Source organism: Sitophilus oryzae, unplaced genomic scaffold (assembly GCF_002938485.1).
Source record: "Sitophilus oryzae breed Bouriz unplaced genomic scaffold, Soryzae_2.0 scaffold_734_pilon_pilon, whole genome shotgun sequence".
Taxonomy (NCBI): Eukaryota; Metazoa; Arthropoda; class Insecta; order Coleoptera; family Curculionidae; genus Sitophilus; species Sitophilus oryzae.
In genome coordinates this window covers 1,002,544-1,022,639 of record NW_022147345.1, presented here as the reverse complement: position 1 = coordinate 1,022,639, position 20,096 = coordinate 1,002,544, and the positions used below count along the sequence as shown (strand labels likewise).

Here is a 20,096-nt window from a genome sequence, read left to right as displayed (position 1 = left end):
CATTAGCGTATCTATGATCTTTAATATAATAATTACATCAATTTATATATTTTAATTAGATAATTTTCTCAATTAATTATTATTAGTAGCATTTATTGATATACAGGGTGTCCCAAGCTGAGCGTGCATTAGAAGTTTCTAGAGAACTACAATATCTAAATCGGAAATTTTTTGCACATCACTGTTTCACAACGAGATCTATCAATTAAAAATATTTTCAATATGGCGGCACTTCCGGATATACCGGAAGCTGACGGCAACTTTCTTATTTTAAATGGGTGCCCCCATTTTTTTATTACATACTTAAATTATCTGTAAAATTTTATGAATTTTTATATTATACCCTATTATGCCTATTTTATATTACCTATACCTAACATTAACCGTACCTAACATTGACAGCTACCGTCATTATTATACAGAATTATTCTAACCTATACGCATAAACTTGGGAAATTATTGCTGATGACAAATAATGACTAATAATGAAAAAAATGTTAGTAAAGTATTTTTAGATTCTGAAATAATTTGAGTTTTTTTTTCACAAAAATTTATCAACTTTATCAGTAATTGAACAATTTAATTTTTGAAATAGATAGCCACATGTCTTCTCTTTATGTCACAGACTGTGGTAATCAATAAATTTGACTTTTAGGCTATACAAATTTTTTGACATGTAGTTTTTTTCGCCCAAACATTTTAAATATTTTTTTTCTCAAAAACGGTCCACGTTAGGTATAGTGTTTAACATCAATATTCATAAACTTTTACAGATAATTTAAGTATATAATAAAAAATTGGGGTATCCATTTAAAAAATGAAAGTTGCTGTCAACTTCCGGTATTTCCGGAAGTGCCGCCATATTGAAAATATTTTTAATCGATAGATCTCGTTGTAAAACAAAGATGTGCAAAAAATCTCCGATCTAGGTATTGTGATTCTCTATAAACTTCTAATGTACGCTCAGCCTGGAACACCCTGTATAATGTGAAACACTAAAACATTAGCCATAGTGAAACCTGTTGTTGATATACCCCACCCTTAATGTTTATCCATCTATGTAACCATCTTTAAGTTAGTGAATGAGAAGCTATAATAAGTCCCAGGGCTACAGTGCTAGGTTTAAAAAATATACAAAGGCAAACATTACCTGTAGTTACATCTAACGTATATCCTGTCCTATCCAAAATTTGTTTAATTTTCTCTTCATCTGGACCTTTTGCTGGCACTGGTGCGGGCGCCGTTGAGCCCTGACTTGACCCCGCTCTACTTTTTTGTCTGCAAAAGAAATAAGACTTCTTTAAATGTTTTTACATGGTGACCAGCTATTTCCACTTGTAATCTAACCTAACCATATACTTATAAAAGAATATAATACGGCTTGTACAATGAAAGATAGAAAATTGAGTTTTCATAAGTTTTTCATTGTCCCATTAAATGCAATACGCATGGCCAATTGTTGACATAATAATTAACTACACATTTTCCGTTTGAGGTTCGCAGGCAGGCGCCATTACTGCTTTTCCTTGTGTACCTATAGGCTTGGTGCATTCTCCGCCGGTGCTGCCACCATTGGAGAATATCGTAAACAAGTAGTACTTACAAATGCACGGGTTTAAATAGCAAGAATACGAAAAATGTATTATTTAATTGTTCTAAAAGTGTTAGGAAGTATAATTTATAAATATTCTAAAAAGAAAAATAAAGTAAATATTTTGGTATCTTCAGAAGGTCTAACTTGTTTTATAATTTATTATTCCAGTTAAAAAAAATTTTTTAGATGAGTTCAACTACGGTAGCGAGCATAGTTTTAATCACCGGTTTTGCTAGTGGGGCATAATTGGGGCTATTTTGGGCTATAACGAAATTGTTTAAAAGCACATAATTATAATTTTAGATGTTTATAAAACATTTAATCAATAGTTGATTAAAAAAAGTACACCATTAATAATGCAAATTATATTTTATCCCCTCATAGTATATGTCTATTTAATTTTTTGATTATGTAACGAGCACTTTGTTTACTCACTTGTTTCGTCGAACTGCTTGAATCCAATTTTGCTTTTGATCAAGTCGGTGTGAGAAACTAAGAAGCTATAAACTGTTGTTACGGGAGAGTTGAATATCCATTATAATAATTATTATAATTTATTAACATTTGAAATTGTCACAACACAACACGACGCCTAGTTCGAATTATTTTTCACTTATTTTTTACTACCCGAAACAGCGTTACATCGCACAAACCTCGTACCTGAGTATTTTATAGTCTCAATAACTGCACTAGCAAAAAAACTAAAATACTTAAATATTATGACAAAACCACGATTTCAATATTATTTTAATGTGATCATGGCGGCATGATGGCGGCGTGAAATAGGTACTGATAATTTCTGATTTTTGTCGTTGAAGCGCTGCGGTCGGAATTTGTTGAAATCAACTGAAATGCACCAAGCCTATAGTGTATACGATTGTGTTTAGATTAATATAGTGTTTATTTCAGAAAACCCCTATAATATTTTTATTTTTTCAGTCGAAGAAGAGAATTCACACAGATGCCTACCTATATGTTTTCATAACGCCGCAAAGGTAGGCCGACTTGTTGGATACGTGCTCCAGGTTGGAATCGAGAAATTGGCCGAGCACGTTGAGAGCGCCATCGACGTGGAACTCTTTGAGAGCGTCCAGGGCACGTTCGTCCAGATCTCGGTGGACTAGCTTGCCGGTTTTGTAGATTTCATCCAGTTTAGATGCCACCTAAAAAAAAACACATATTTAAATTATTAATTTTAATACCCACAATCATTCAGAAGCAAACCGTGTTTTGATTAGACATAAAAGTCACTTTGTAGATGATTTATAAAAAGTGATGAGAAAAGACACTTTTTCTAAAATAGGGAACAATTAAGAGAGAACCTCAAATTTATGTCAAATCATTGAGTTTGACAATGAAAAGACATTTTCACATTTATTTTGTGTCATCAATTTGACGATTTGAAATTGACGCGCGGAGCTTGCTGACCAATGGTGCCGTTATCACCTGTGACGTAGTGACCAACCTGCGCAATGTCATACCTTGTTTTCTTTGTATCATGCTTGACAATGACTAAAGAATATAAGGACATGTAACGCCCATATACGGACTGCAACAGAATTTGTGACATTAGAAGCCATTTTTTTGATGGCGACGAATGAGTTATCAGCTGGTCATCAGCGACAATTTTAGCGATTTTTAATAGTTTGTGTATAGTAAACTTTGTATAAACTTTATTACAACGGCGATTAGTTGTTCAGCTTTCAAGTGTTAAAGCCGCTGCGATAAGAAAGAGCCAGGAATTACGTTTCATAGGTAAATAAACAGTCCGCGCCACCTTTTTAATGTTTTCTTAGTTTTCTTGAATTCGATAATTATTTTTCTGATATTGTATGTACTTGATGTGCTATACGTCGATACTAGTTTTGTACCTTTTTTTTAACATTTTAATACGTTTTTTTTCGTAATTAATTAGTATGATACCGCCGTATACATCATAGGCATAGTCAAAACAATTATCAAAAAATATAAATATCTCTTCAAACAGCTAAGTTAAGAAAAATATGTGCCACGGCACTGTTTGGTGATATGGTAACAATTTGCTCTCGTGTGTTATTTGTGCTTGAATTCTTTAGTTATTGATGCTTGACAACCAGATGAAAGATATTGCTGACGTCATTACGTAAATTACTGCAATTGTCATTTGATTTGAGGTTATAACTTTATTGACGGATATCGATTAATGTTATTTTTGACAATTCGTTAATTTCTGCACATTGTATGGTAATTGGCATTTGATTTGAGGTAATAATTTTATTGACGATTAACCATAGACAAAGGAAATAAATTTAGTTTGGAATGGTCGGCTTCCCGCCAAAACGTATAACTGTTTTGGATCTATACGTTGTACGCGATCTGGCGCTGCTATAGGGATCGCTAAGAACAACCGCAAACAGAAACAGAAATAATTTTCGCTTGTCAAAGTCAGAATCTTTAAAAATTATAAGAGCAGGGCCCGTATTCTGTAACATTGGCATAAAAACGTTACGCTTTCAAAGCGGTGAGCGCAAGTATTCGATCAGCGAAACGCAAGGCAGTCGATTTTGGTATTCTCGTTGCCATGCGAATCGTGTTCTGGATACGCGTTGAGCACATATTGGTAACATCACAATTTCTAATGTAGCTAATAGTCAAAAGTTGATAATTGACGGATGTAACAATGAAAAATATCAATGTTACGTGAATATCATAACTAATTGTTGAGTTATGTCAAGCTATTTTTCTATGGATGTCATTATTCTTATTATACGAGGGAAGCGTTGACTCTTCTCAGCATTTTCGATGTTTTGAACAATATTTATAGCAGCTAAGTCGTCAATTATCAATTACTTATTGAGGAATTTATAGAAGAAGTAGTAGTTTTCACTAAAGAGCAAGATAACGCACAAAATCACAATTTTCTCGATTTTCACTGACAGTTCGACGAGCAAAACGATCCTTTAAGGCAACCGTTTTCAAAGCGCCCAGCGCAATCAGTAAAGACGCTAAGCGCGTCAGATGAGAATACCGAAATCGTTAATTAAGTGCGCGCTCAGCGAAAATTAACGTCATATACGCTGAGCGTCTAAAAGCGCTTAGCGTTTTCAAAATTACAGAATACGGGCCCAGGGGTAGGCAAGTGATATAGTGCGAATAGGTTCCACCGTTTTCATTCAAATAAAATAGTTCCAACCCCGGTCGCTAGGTGGTAGTGCAATTAATTAATTTTTAGGTTAGGAAGTTGCTACTAGTAATTGCCAGATGGCGTTAAATCAGAATCTTTTTGTAGTTTCCAAAGTTCATAACGCCAATCATATTATCAAAACGATTTTCAAAGTCTAATTTTTATTATGTGTTTTAATTAGACAATTCTTTTCATTTGTGGCCCTAAAATACAATGTAAGTCTTTATTTTTTCCATCATCTAAGTCCCTATTTATATTTACTCCATTTACAAAACTTTGGGCGTATTAAGTTGGTCTTGCTTTCTTAATAATAAATGATGTTTATATATTTGACTTCTATTTTTTGTATGTATAAATTTGGCTATTAAATTTATTTTTTTACACAACACATAATGACGTTTTGCATTAGATTTGTTAATATTGTGTAAAAAATAGCTTTTAAAATGGTTTTCATATTCAAAATGATAGTTTCGAGGGAATTATGATATAAATAAGCGTATTTAAGCCCCTCACAATAGATGGCGCCACTAACATGGAACCATTTTTTAGTAAGGCACTTCCTTTTTCTTGCCATATTCTTTGTATAACCGCCCTCATTGAAAAAATACCGAAAATTATTTAAAGCGTCCGTTTTCAAAGTAATTATTGCTATCTTGTGAGTTTAATTTAAATTTTATTTACTCAAACCTGTGATAATTGTGAAAAAGTGGCATTAAAAAACTTATAAGGCTGTGTGAACTGTGAACTGCAAAAACCATCGTGGCATAACGTCGCGTCGCGTCGGTTTGCAATGTTCCATAGGTATTTCATACATGTCCTTATATAAAATAAAGTTTCAATATGCAACACACTATATCTTATTTATAAAATTAAAAGAACAAAATAATAAATTTGAATAACTCATATATAGCGACACAATTCCGGAAAAAGCCGAAGCGCTCCGAAATGATCAAAAAACAAATACAATATTTTGCAGATCTTGCTAGGCTTCAAAGGCCTGAGCTCGAGCTGCAAAATACTACTTTCTAGGCTTGCAAATCATTTTGGGTTGCGTTCAGATATCTACTATAACAATATGTTGGTTATATGTATATTTTTTTTGTTTCGTTTCTTTGACCTGGTATACTATATATTTTTTTCTGTTTATTCTTGGCTTTAGGTCGTTCCAACGTATACATTTTTCGTCCTTTTCCCATTACTTTAAAAAGAGATTAGGCGGTCTCTCCTATACAGTATGTCCCCGAATTGTCTTTACAAGAGAAAAAAAACTTTTTTAATATTTTGAGAAAAATGCATTATTCATAAAAATGTTTGCTTGTTCTAAAATAATGGTTAATTCCGTTTATATTTTTCCAAATTTCCAAACTGTTTTAGAGAAAATTTAAAAAACATGTATGTACCCAAGTGTGCACCGGGTATATACCCAAAGGGTCAATAAATGGTATATTGAATTTGGGTAAACACTATTATACCCGGTATATACCCAATCATACTCATATTTTTAATTTAAGGTATTCTAACAAATTTTAAAAACAATTTGTTAAATTAAAATCATTTAATTACAAATATCGCTATTAAAATATGGATGGTAGAATGGTGAAAATTTAGGGTTGTATGTATGTTTTAATGCCACATCAAATAAAAATAAAAAATGTTGTCCAAAAAATAAAATAAAATTTGTGATGGGCCACCCTTATCACTAGGGGTATAAAATTAAAAAATTAGAAATTAATAAAATTATATTCATTCATTCAAATTAATTTCCTGAATATTCAACTAACTACAATAGCCTAGTCATCATAAACAACGAGAGACAGAGAAATGTATTACTATGCATATCTCGTATTTATTTTTAAAATCAGCAGTTTCCAAAAATTCTCAAAATAGCAACAAAAATATTTACGGACCAATGTTGTTTTCAAATTTACAAAAAAAATCATGCATTATTAAATTTAAATATTCAACTATCACGGTCATTCTAAAAATACTTATATGTTTGCATTGGCGTACCTATAGTATTTTAGCAGTATTTTTTATTATTTTATATTTCAAAAAACGTAAATTAATTAACTTAAGTCCGTTATTAGTCCAAGTTATGTCTAGTCCTCTTTAAATAGTTTTTTTAGTTCCTAACATAAATCTTGTTTATTTTTATTTATTTTTTCCTTGTTTATTTTTGCGGGAAACATATTTAAATTTCTTAGATTCTATGTGGGGAATGTACGAACCTTTTCATCGAGACCATATTCTATTAATTTTTGATAATCTGGCGTCCTTTCGGTATCTTCTATCCTCATTGGTTCCTCGGAGACTTCACCATTTCCTTCTGCCATAGCTGTAACAATTGCAATGTCTTTAAATACATATACAAATCGCGGATGAGTAAATTAATAGTAAAATAATAGTAATAAATAATACAATATAAATATTTATTACTATTCCATGACACACGTGTATATGAGATTGTGTCTTGAGTTTTTCGTAGATACCAACCGAATTTAAAAACGAATTTGTAAGAGAAAATTAATACAATATAAATATGTTTATTACTATTCCTTGACAAACGTATTAGTCTAAGAGCTAGCAACGTTTTCGAGAAAGTATTTTAAGACGTCTGGCTCTTTGATACATCTTTTAATATGCTCTCTGGAACAGGATGCGGCCCGTCTGGCCGCCGATACCCGTTGCGTTTACTACTGCGCATCGGAAGAAGGTCCTATATTTTTTATTAATTTAGTCCTATAAATTCTAGTATTGAATATAAATCGAACATGTCTCCATAGCGCAGTGCGTAGAGTTTCCGACCACGAACCGATGATTCAGAGTTCGAATCCGGGTCAGGTCAAAGACTTTTTTCTTTTATTTTCGCTTATATTCTGATAGTAAAAGTATTAAATAATTCTAGTAATTATAAAAACAAATATTTAATACTTTACTAATAATAATAGCTCCCGTATATAGCGTTTAACGCCTTGGGAGTAGCAAGGTACAGCTTGCTATACTAGAGCCGTTCGGTATACAAGGAAGGTAATGTGGCTAGCACTACGCTTCAACCGCCTATTATTGCCTCAGGATTCTGAATCCCAAGTACTCATTCAAGGCTGAGTCGACCTAGGTACCGAAACTATTTTTATTTTAATAAAAATAGTCGGCTGATGAAATACCGGGTGTGGGAATCGAACCCACACCTTGAGATTGGTAGACGAGAGCCTGTACCTCTACGCCACCGGACACCTTAATACTATAATACTTAGTCGTGCCACCGGGCACCTATAATACTTTACTACCAGAATATAAACGAAAATAAAATAAAAAAGTCTTTGCCCTGATCCGGATTCGAACTCTGAATCATCGGTTCGTGGTCGGAAACTCTACGCACTGCGCTATGGAGACATGTTCGATTTATATTCAATACTAGAATTTAAAGGACTAATAAAAATATAGGATCTTCTTTCAATGTGCAGCAGGGAACGCAACGTTTACCGGCAGCCAGGCGGGCCGCATGCTGTTCTAGAGAGCATAGTAAAAGATATATCAAAGAGCCAGACGTCTTAAAATACTTGTTTTTCCGGCGTTGCTAGCTCTCGTACTATATGTATATGACATTGTATATTGACAACCAATAAAATTCGTACGTAGATGTTACGTAGACTTTGACTAATTTCTTTATTTAAAAAACCTTTTTCCTTTACTGAGTGATCAGTGAGGTACGAAGTTTTTCACTGCTAGTGTTTAGTAATTTTTATCCAAAAGTTTAAAATTGAAGATAAATCAATGTTCAGTAGGTATTTTTAAGACACATATAGGTAACTGTTGAAATTTCAGTAAACAAAAAAAGTAAACACATAATCAAATTTATAAGAAAATAATACTAAATAAAAAGTAAGAGTAATAAATACCTAGTTAAGTACTTAAAGGTGATGTATATAAGTGAGGTGATGTATATATAGCAAAATCAATATTTATAACGACACTTATAATTACAATAATAATTGTATTGTTACATGAGATGAAAAACAGATATAGGAAAATATTTATTTTGATACGACATGAAAAAATAGTCTACTTATATGATCTGATGACGATTACATAGAAGGAATTATATGAAATAAGTTAATTTCGTGTCTAGAATCTGTTTTATAATACTACATATGATATTGATACAGGCAAAGCCTCAAATAAGCATTGACTGCGAAGGTACAGCTGAAATAAGCATTGATCTTACTGGCCGGGATTGCCTAAAATTATTACTGACTTTCGCTGATGACATTGACGTAGTGGGTAAATCAGAACTGATTGTGAAAGACCTCTTTTCGATCGTAGAAACACAAACTTAGGGGCCGAAAATAAACGAAGACAAAACCAAGTATATGCATACTAGCAGAACATGACACAGAGACAGAGTAGGCCAAAATATCACTATGAGAGTACAATTTAGAGAGGGTCGCAACTTTTTTACAACAGTCTTTAGGAGCACCACATATGCTCAAGATAATAATCAAAGAGAAAAAATTAAACTCCGAATACATAATGGAAACAAATGCTCAATACAATAAAATCAGTACAAACATTGAAAGTCAGAACCACAATTAAAATTTATAAAACAGTTATACGACCGACTGTTACGTATGCTAGCCCTCGACTGAATACAACGAGAGAAAAGCCTTACTTAAGATTTTTGGACCACTGCGAAGCCCAGTAATCCAACGGTAGCGACCAATCAGGAAGAACCAATCAAGAAATAATGGAATTATATAAAGATCCAAATATTGTGGTGGAGATAAATGCAATAAGGCTGCAATGGGCGCGTCACGTGTAGACAGCCCTGGCATGGTAAAAGAGACACGCATGTACAATTGTACAACAGTCGGCCAAGACCCACCCCGGGTAGTAGAATCATGGAGTAAGTAAACTGCTAAAGACCATACAATAAAGTAGTACATCGACGCTTCCAAAAGCAATGCACGAACAGGAATATGAGTAATTGGGCTAAAAACTAAACACTCCGAATGAATAGGCATCCTTCAAGCAAAAATTAAAAAAAGTAAATTAACTTTTAATTTTATTAAATTAAATACTCCAAACCCCAGCATCCTTCAGGCAGAAAAATACGCTATCGAAAGATGCGTACACATTATCTTAGGAACTATTGGAAACAATCCGATATTCAAGAAGCCTTAAAAGCGATCAACTCGGTAACCATCAATTCGAAGTTGGTCAAATAATGCCTAGAAAACCTGAACAAATAAGACAAAGAAGTTATAGAAGATAATGAAAAAGCTAACGATACAGCTAGAAAAAGAGCAAACACTTCACTAACTGGACCAAAATAGTTCTGCTTCCCAAGTGGAAACCAACTTAAACGCTAGAAAAAATTCTCAGGACTTGGAAAAATTGAAGATTTTCTTTGATTTAATTAAGAACAATATTCGGATTTTCACGCGGTTTTTAATATGACACTGACTCCTCAATAAACAACTCAATAAATTGAAGCTAAGAAACAACGGCGAATTCAAATTATGTGGGAAAAATGAAGGAACACTAGAACACCGAACACCTAATCACTAAGTGCGCCGAGACTACAACCATTCGTGCAATAAACTTTGGTATGACTGATATCGAAGATTGTGAATTAACCTCTGTAAACTCGTCTCAGATACTAATTTTTGTCAAAGCCCTGAGATTGCATGATGAGTTATAACTGAAGAAATGGAGACACAATAAATCTATAAAATCGCGGTGATTAACTTCCTCCCACCGATAGAACAATTTTGGTATGAACCAATTCAGAACCAATAAATCGTTAAAGGTTGATTCTCAATATACCTTCCATATCAGCGTCCTTTCGTTTCCATTCCGTTTATGTAAAATATTATATCAAGTAAATGGATAGGACAATGCACACTATCCGTTCCATTTCCCTTCCGTTCCATATCTTTTCCTTCCATACATATTTTTGGCGAACGGACTGAAGCCTATCGGAAACAGCGTTGCCAAATTCTTACATTAGTACCAGTTCTGTTAAAATTTTGCTGATATTTATTTATTCTTTCACCTCTTAATTAAATCTATTGTCTTTTTCAAAAGATACAAATTTTTAAAATAAAACTTTCGTAATGATATAAATTGTACAATAAAAAGTATGGAACTGATACGGAACGGAAGCTTACGTATAGCGTCAATACAATAAAAATACGGAACGAATATGGAATGGATATAAAATGGAAACGGAACGGAAGGTATAGTGAGGATCAACCTTTAAGGTTGATTCTCACTATACCTTCCGTATCACCTCCCTTCCGTTTCCTTTCCGTTTACATAAAATATTATATCATGTAAATAATAGGACAATGCACACTATCCGTTCCGTTTCCCTTCCGTTCCTTATCCTTTCCTTCTATAGATTTTTTTGGCGGACGGACTGAAGTGCATCGGAAACACAATAAAAAGTATGGAACTAATACGGAACGGAAGCCTTTACATATAACGTGAATACAATCAAAAATACGGAACGGATATGGAATGGAAACGGAAGGTATAGTGAGACTCAACCTTTACGTATAGCGTCAATAAAATAAAAAATACGGAACGGATATGGAATGGAAACGGAATGTATAGTAAAAATCAACCTTAATCATGGCGATCCTCGTCAGAATATACAAACTCATTAAATTGATGTACTGTCATTAGTTCGCGATAAATGTACAAAGTTTCAATTTAAGGTTGATTCTAACTATATCTTCCATATCAGCTCCCTTCCGTTTACATAAATTATTATATTATGTAAATGAACAGGACAATGCACACTATCCGTTCCGTTTCCCTTCCGTTCCATATCCTTTCCTTCCATACATTTTTTTGGCGGACGGACTGAAGCGTATCGAAAACAGTGCTGTCAAGTTCTTACATTTGTACCAGCTCTGTTAAAATTTTGCTGATATTTATTTATTCTTTCACCTGATAATTAAATTTATTACTTTTTTCAAAAGATACAATTTTTTTAAATAAAACTTTCGTAATGACAATAAAAAGTATGGAACTGATACGGAACGGAAGCTTACGTATAGCATCAATACAATAAAAAATACGGAACGGATATGGAATGGAAACGGAAGGTATAGTGAGAATCAACCTTTAACCTGTCATCTTAAAGTGAGTTAAATGTATTTACGTTACGAGCTACAGCTAACCAATTAATAAAGACATTACAAACTGACATACAATTACCAAACAAAATTGCAAAACACCAGTAGGGTCAATCAAAATCTCTCTACGAGTAATCAAATTTTCACAGTTTTTGAAAAAGAGATTTAAAAATTACTTCATTTTTATTTATTTTTATCAAAATATAAACAAAAACTATAAAGTTGGATAGAAAACACCCACAAACGTCCGTCACAGACCTCTAAATTTATTCAAAAACCATAAAAATCTAAAACAATCCAATCGATGCACAAATCAGTTTTAGAGATCCGCATCGACCGTGACCATGAACCGGATTTCCCAGACAGATTTTCAAAAATATTTTGGTCAGACTGACACAGGTTATCGACATTCATTATTCCCGCTCTCGCTCTTCGCCATATTTCGTCACTCCGACAATCGAAGTAAGGAACGCCCAGAAAATATCGACATATCGAAATATCGATATTAAAAAATATTAATACAATTTACGGATACATCATTATTTTTTTTATTATTGTCATTTATTTAGACGATAGAACCGTTATAGAATAGAGTTATAGTGTGGAATAAAATCAAAGTAATAAAAGGTGTCCCTCAGGGTTCAATCTTGAGGCCATTATTGTAAATAATTTATACAAACGAGCTACCTAATGTAACGAGAGAACATACAACTCTCTGTGTAGATGACGCTACGCTGATCTTTGATGCAGGGAATGCAGGATTAATGAGCGTTAAAATTAAAAATCTTGTGATATATTAATGGAATATGTTTCGTCAATGGGTATATCGATGAATACATCTAAAACATCATAAGGAAACTACAGGTCGCACAACGCCCAATGGAAGGAAATATGCTGGGACTAACCAAGAAAGACCGCAAAAGAATAAAGTGGATACGACAAAAATCCCAGGTAATAGATGTCATGAACAGAATCAAATCCCTCAAGTGGCAATGGACAAGACACCTGACAAGAATGACGGACAACAGATGGACCACAAAAATGACAGCATGGTACCCACGAGGAATTAAGAGACCTAGAGCAAGATCGAACCTGAGATGGGACCATGATATTAGAAAATTAGCAGGGATAACTTGGGCCCGCATGGCCAACAATAGACAACAATGGGATCGACTACAAAGAGAGTATGTGAGGGAGGCTACACCATGATTAGAAATGGTCGAATAAGCTGAAAATGATGATGATGATGATGAGATCTAAAACGCAGTATGTAGCTTTTGATAACAGAGTAGAGAATGCGATTACAGTTCAATATAAAAATGAAAAAATTATTACATCTAAAAAAAATGTTTCTCTGCTTGGTGTTATCATTGACAGCGGATTAGATTGGGAAACGCATGTTGAGATTGTTGAAAAGGGTGTATCGAGACCCAGCTTTGCTTTGAGGATTGTCTCGGAGAATGTAGATCAGGTGAAGAAGCTGCATTGACAGCTTATTATGCTTTTCTGCAATCTAAAATGAGATAAGTATGGCATGGTCGTTTGGGAAAATTGTACTGATATAAACAGAACTTTGCTGTTACAAAAAAGATGTATTTGGGGTGAGTCGTTTTGAAAGTTGTAAAAGTGTTTTATACAAAAGGGTATATAACGCTTACAGACATGTATATTTAGAATTCACATATGTTTGTGATTAGTAATAGAGACATATTTACTGACTTTGTTAGTGATCAGGGGCATAAGACTAGAAATAAATCTAATCTTCTACCTAACAAATGCAATTATACTTTTATACAAAAGAATGCTGAATTTTCGGTTACAAAAATATTTAATGCATTGGCATTTTACGTAATAAATTTGAAAAATTATACATATAACAAATATGAAAATGTTCAACTTAAAAAATTTTCAAGCTTTAGCACTTTCAATTTGAATGCATTTCTACTAAAATATAATAAAAATAAAAATACTATCTTGAAGATGAAATATATAATATGTAATAATCATATAGTAGTAGTAGATGTAATATTAAGGATATTTGACGATATTAATACACTTGTAATATCGATATTTTTTCTTAAATTAACCATCCCTATTGAAAACTAAAAGCAGAAAAAACTGGCAGTTTCATTAACTTTGCGTGTATGTTGTATCTAGGTCGGGCAGTACAAACAACAACTAATCCAAATTCAAGGCCGTGTGTATAATCGAAAGGCAAGTATTAAATATGGGAGGTATGAAAATAATTTATCTTACGGGCGCCACTGACCGCTCAATATACAGCGGGGATCCGCAAATTGTGTAAATCAAATGTTTCAGAATTTTTGTTAGCGAAGAGAATCATATTTCAGAATTATAAAATTTGTATATAATGTAATATACTAAAAAAGTAGAAAAAAGACTCAAAGTCTCGGTCTCAACGTTTATACAATGTTAAACTGTTACACGTATTTCGCTCATATACGAGCATCATCAGACAAATACAATTAAAATCCATCCAAATACACGTTCACATTTTACAATGCAAAATGTTCACATTTACAATGCAATTGTAAAATGTGAACGTGTATTTGGATTGATTTTAATTGTATTTGTCTGATGATGCTCGTATATGAGCGAAACACGTGTAACAGTTTAACATTGTATAAACGTTGAGACCGAGACTTTGAGTCTTTTTTCTACTTTTTTAATTTGAACCAGGTCTCTTTGAGAAAAATGGACGCCTTCTTTAAATTTAATGTAATATACACTCACACAACTTTATCTTTATCTAAAGAAGAAAACATTGGACCAATGTGTACTAACAGTCATGACCTATACATGCGAAACTTGGACACTTAAAACGGACATTATAAGGAAACTCTCACATCGCTCAATGGAACGAAATATGCTGGAAATAACCAAGAAAGACCGTAAAAGAATAGAGTGGATACTACAAAAAAAAAACAGGTAATAGATGTCCATCCACAGAATAAAATTCATCAAGTGACGATGGGCAGGACACCTGGCAAGAATGACGGACCACAAAAGTTACTGCACGGTACCCACGACTCCCACGAGGAATTAAAAGACCAAAGGAAGAGATGGAAGGAAGACCAAACCTGAGATGGGACCGTGATATCAGTAAATTATAATAATTTGGGCCTGCATAGCCAACGGACCCAATTACAAAGACAATATCTAAATATGTGAGGGAGGCTACACGGCTACACCTTAATTGGAAATGGTGGAATAAGCTGAAAATGATGATGATGATGACACAATATATTTATTTTTCTTTAACACCTTTTGAGTTTTTTTGTTAGAACCATTACACAAGATGGTTTTACTTATGTTATAGCCAAATAAAAACTAAAACTTTACAATAAATTCGTAGAGGAATGAATAAAACAGTCGGATCTTGGTTATAAGATTTATTTGGGAAGAATAATAACAATAACGACAATATTAACAGCTTGCATCGTCCTAAGTTCATTCATGTTGCACAGAAGACGTTGAGTTATTTCTTGCGGAATCCGATTGTATTCTTCTTGTGCACCAATTGTACAATACTGCAATTGGAGTCAGGCGCTGAATTTTGTGCTCATGTATTTCGTTTCAGGATATCCCGAGATGGTAAAGGTAGATTGTATGGGAGGAGAGAAGATAATCTATGCGTGACCTATTATGTCCCCCTTTGTTGAGTTATAACTCATACAGTTTCAGGGGTTTGACAAATGCCAGTATCTGAAACGGTTTAAGATCGTCTTAGAGCACTGGAATATTCTCAATCCAGGTTGCGGATGGAGTATTCCAGGTTCTAGAGTTCTGCTTTAAGTTGGTTTTCAGTTGAGAAGTGAACGATTCTGGCTTAGTTAAACCGAGGGGTGTCTCACTATTGGAATTACATGTACATTTTCTTGGCAGTGGCTGGTAATCATTGGCAGTCGTCTATAATAATTACATGGCAGTCATAGGCAGTCTTCTTCGCAGTCATTGGCAGTCGCTTAACAACAGAATACTATTTTGGCAGTACATGTACATTTTTTACTCAAGTGAGACACCACTCGAGTTAACAATTCGCTCCTTTTCTAGATAGATCCTTTGAATTTTCATTACCTTCTATCCCTTGATGGCTGGCACCCAGACTTTATTTTCTTTGCCTAATTTGTTCAGCTTCTCTGACCAACTTCGCATTCTTTGACCAACTTCGAATTCGATGGTTACGGAGTTGATCGCCCTTAAGGCTGCTTGACTATCGGATAAGATGAATTCCTAAGATAAGTTGTACGCATCTTTCGGTAGCGTAGATTTCTACCTGAAGGATGCTGGGGTAGGTCCCATGGATTCGGCATATTTAGTTTTCAGCCTAAATACTCCTATCCCTGTCCCTACTTTGGTTTCATCGATAATAAGTCAAAGAAGGAATCGGTATACCACGCTGCCATACTATATGCTACTTAAAAGTGTCCTTCCAATTCTTTTTATTGCTCAACAGAGAGATGTTTCTTAAAGTTGTTCATTTTTGGTATATCGTCCACTGGGAGTTGGAGGAGTAATAAGCATTGCAATAATGCCTCAATACTGACATCCTGAAGGTACCGCCATTGTCGTGCATTAGCACAAAACTGCCCTACTCATTAAAGCCGACATCAGGTAAAAACATGATCTTAAGGATTATGTACCAAGCAGCATTCATTCATACCTCGACAAGCTCGTACGACTCTCCCAACTAATGATTTCCCAAAGCATAAGGGAACCGTAACCATAGCTGATATTTTGTATATATTTACATTCTGCAAACGGTTCTCTTGACCTTCTGTATAATCTCTCTAGTTTAAGGTATATATCTATAGAATAATTCTTGTTTCAACTGTAAAGACATATTTTTCTCCATTGATGCACATTCCAATTAGCATAGGCTCTTCCAAATTGTAACGGTCTGAATTTGTAAAATAGAAGAACCTTTGAAACTTTAGCAGGACGTTTCGAATTTAAACCGGCCGACTTTAAACCAGGATAATGGGATGAGTATCAGGACATTAGGATAATGGGATGAGTATCAGGACTTACTGATAGCCAGTTTAGAGCCTTAATCTCGACATTCTCAAAGTACCGACTCACTGCTCTAGCGGGATGAACGGGGGCATTGTCGTTCATTAGCACAAAATGGTCGTACCTAATAAAGCCGCCATCGGAATGAGATAAAACATGATCTTATGTCATTAATTAAGCCTAGAGATTCTAGCAGGACGATCCGGATTTAAACCGATCTACTTCATCCTTCTCATTACTGTTTTGACACTTACGTTGACTATTAAATTAATAATTCATTTCGGAAATGCAAAAAAGTAAGTGAGAAATTTCGCAAAGATTGTATTTTCAAATATCGGTATCTGTTGACATTATACATCTATTACGTCATTGACCAGATTACCTTTTGAGTTCTCCAGGCTCATTGTATCGCTTTACTATGTGAGAAACAATAATTTCATGGAGATGCAGTCTTTTTGTTGTCTGCAGTCTCCCCTTGTCTGCAACACTCAATGGTTAAAGTAACAGTTTTAACAGAAAATAACTAAAATTGGGATCACTTACCATTTATTATATGTTATATAAGTTAGTTAGACAAGATATCCATTCACTCTTGAAATGTCAAGTGCTTTTGTTCATTAGGCAAATTTGTGTACATGGAAGAAGCAATTGAAAAAGATGTCTCTGAATTTTGTCGCGATTCTAAACCCAATGGCTTTTTGAATAAAAAAAATTGATATATAAAGTAGGTACTTTATTTTATAACTAACCCCTGTCTTTAGAGTTTTCGCATAACACTTTTATCACGCGCGCCACTGGCAGCTCCGAATTATAATTATCAGCTCATGTGCTCGTTGCAAGGTCCCGCACAGCGTTGCCAGAGCTACCTAGTACAATTATTGTATAAATTTACTGAAGTATTTTTATACAAGTAATTTAACTACAAATCACATTACCATCTACAGGCTGTCCAGTAAAGAAATATATGATAAGACAAATTGTTGTATGTTAATTTTAATCAATACTAAATTTTTAGTTCTTCATCATTTTCTAGATGGGGTCAGCCGAAATCAAAGGTTGGTGAGGAAAAGTAAAGGCATGCTTTCAATGCAAAAATTGCTGTAAATCGTTACTGTCTTATTTGAAAGTTATATCTCCAACAAAAATCAAGCTATTGACATGAATCCAAAAACAAACATCGAGAAAACACGTACCTAGACGATAAAATGATTTTTAAATTCCTTGCTTTGTATCGTATATATTCCACAGGGTCTTTCAAACTTTCATTAAAATATCAACATTTTGTTTTCCCTCGTATAATTGACAGATGGGGGAACTTTCACCTTTAATTTAGAAAGAGGTATAATAAAAAGTCAAATAATTTATCTACAAATTGCTTGAAAATCATCAAAATCTGCCCACTAGAACAAAATATATTAAACTTTAAAATACATCAAAATTTTAAGGTGCCCGTTTTTCGTTCCGGTGAGTGTTTTTTGTTTGTTTGAAGTTACAAAAGACAAACATAGAACACAAATGATACATTTACAAAAAATACTTGACCGTCTTCTCGTATATCTCCCATCGCCTTCATAAACGGAAAAAGAAAATATTTGATAATAAAAATTAATTTTAACTTTTCCAAATCAGTGGCGATATAATATCTAGATTGTTCAGTAGTGATAGAAATAGTTTTACGTTTACTTTGAAAGTCCTGGCAACAGTGGCCGCGTCGATATTATGCACCGACAGAAGCCTTTCGCTCGATGCTAACCTCACTTTTTAGATAAAAATCCGGCCTCCGGAAAAGTGCATTCTAGTTCCCGCGCAAAAACCTACCGCAACAGACCACCTGCAGGCCGACCTGGCAACGACGCGCCTTCGCCAATAACCACCGGCGGTTCACAACTATCGAGTCAGCTCAGATATTTTCGAGTTTCGACGATTCTCGCCATTCTGTAGCACGGACAAAACACGACTCGCAAAACCGGCCGGTAGAAATCAAAATGGCGAAATGCCGGCCGGCATTGCAACGTTGCCAGGTCTGCGGTAGTAAAAATCGGGAGATTTCGCAAACCGGTTGCTTTTTTACACGCAAAATATAAATCTATAATTACTTATACACGTTTCCGCCAAGTATTATGATCTATCCGTAAATTAATTGATTGATTATTGTATTTTTTCTATTAACCAAGTTATCTTTAGATATTATGTCCTGTATGCATCACCGTGTTATTAGTTTCTAATATACATATAAGTTGCAAATGCTATTCATTATCAAAATCTGTTGTTTATCTTATCTAGCTCTGGTTTAGAGTATCCTCGATGATATTTTTAGCCCTCCAGTTTAAGATATTTCTAGATAGTATTTTCATTGTTGTGAATTTTATACGTGAGTCCTTAAAATATTACTTCCCATCTTTAAAAATAGTCACAACGCCAATATCTTCTTTCCAAAATTTGGCTGCTCTTGACCTCAGAGGTTCAAGGTTACTGATGATCATATTTACAAAGTAACAGTAAAAATAGACCTTTAACAATTTCAAGACTGAAGTACATATTTAAATAACTACTCGTATAATTTTAATACATATTATATAATAATCACAATTACGTTACGTAACATCAATAATTTAATAAATATGGTCTGCTCTTTATTGCACAGGTTCCTGCACCAATCTGCATATTTTTTACCCAAATTAATATCAGATACAACATTTTATCAAACACTATTCTCATTTTTTTCTTTCACCACATAAATCCTACATTACGTTTGGATATCATCTCCCCATTTTCCTTATTCTGCGATTAGTCTGGTAATCTTTAGTTGTAGTCAGCCCATATTCATTTGACGTTTGCGACTTAACTTACTGCATCATTTAACTTATTTTTTTTACTATTTAAGTTTTGAAGCATATATCGACTGGGCTGGTCATTAACGCCTAGTTAACTTTGTTATACTTCCAATCCAAACATTTGCTTTTTCATAGCCCTTGATTTCTTACAATTCTTACTAAGTTGATCTTGATGGAAACTGTGTCTTGTCCTAATTAGTATGATTGTTTGTTTTATTTTAAGATGCAGAATTCCTAATAAATAGGTTGCTACATATTTTACTTCATTTTTGAATATCCCGCCAATCCAAAACGTCAGTATCTTATGCTTCAATATTCAATTCCCC

At 33.9% G+C, this 20,096-nt stretch overlaps 1 protein-coding gene across 1 annotated transcript in view; it reads right to left on the bottom strand.

The window, feature by feature from the left end:
* LOC115888383 (heterogeneous nuclear ribonucleoprotein Q) overlaps positions 1-20,096 on the bottom strand; it is a 122,488-nt gene that overhangs the window by 41,429 nt on the left and 60,963 nt on the right. The window contains 3 exon segments of the mRNA XM_030908104.1: positions 1,151-1,278; positions 2,564-2,757; positions 6,986-7,092. Coding sequence (XP_030763964.1) covers positions 1,151-1,278; positions 2,564-2,757; positions 6,986-7,092 — 429 coding nt within the window.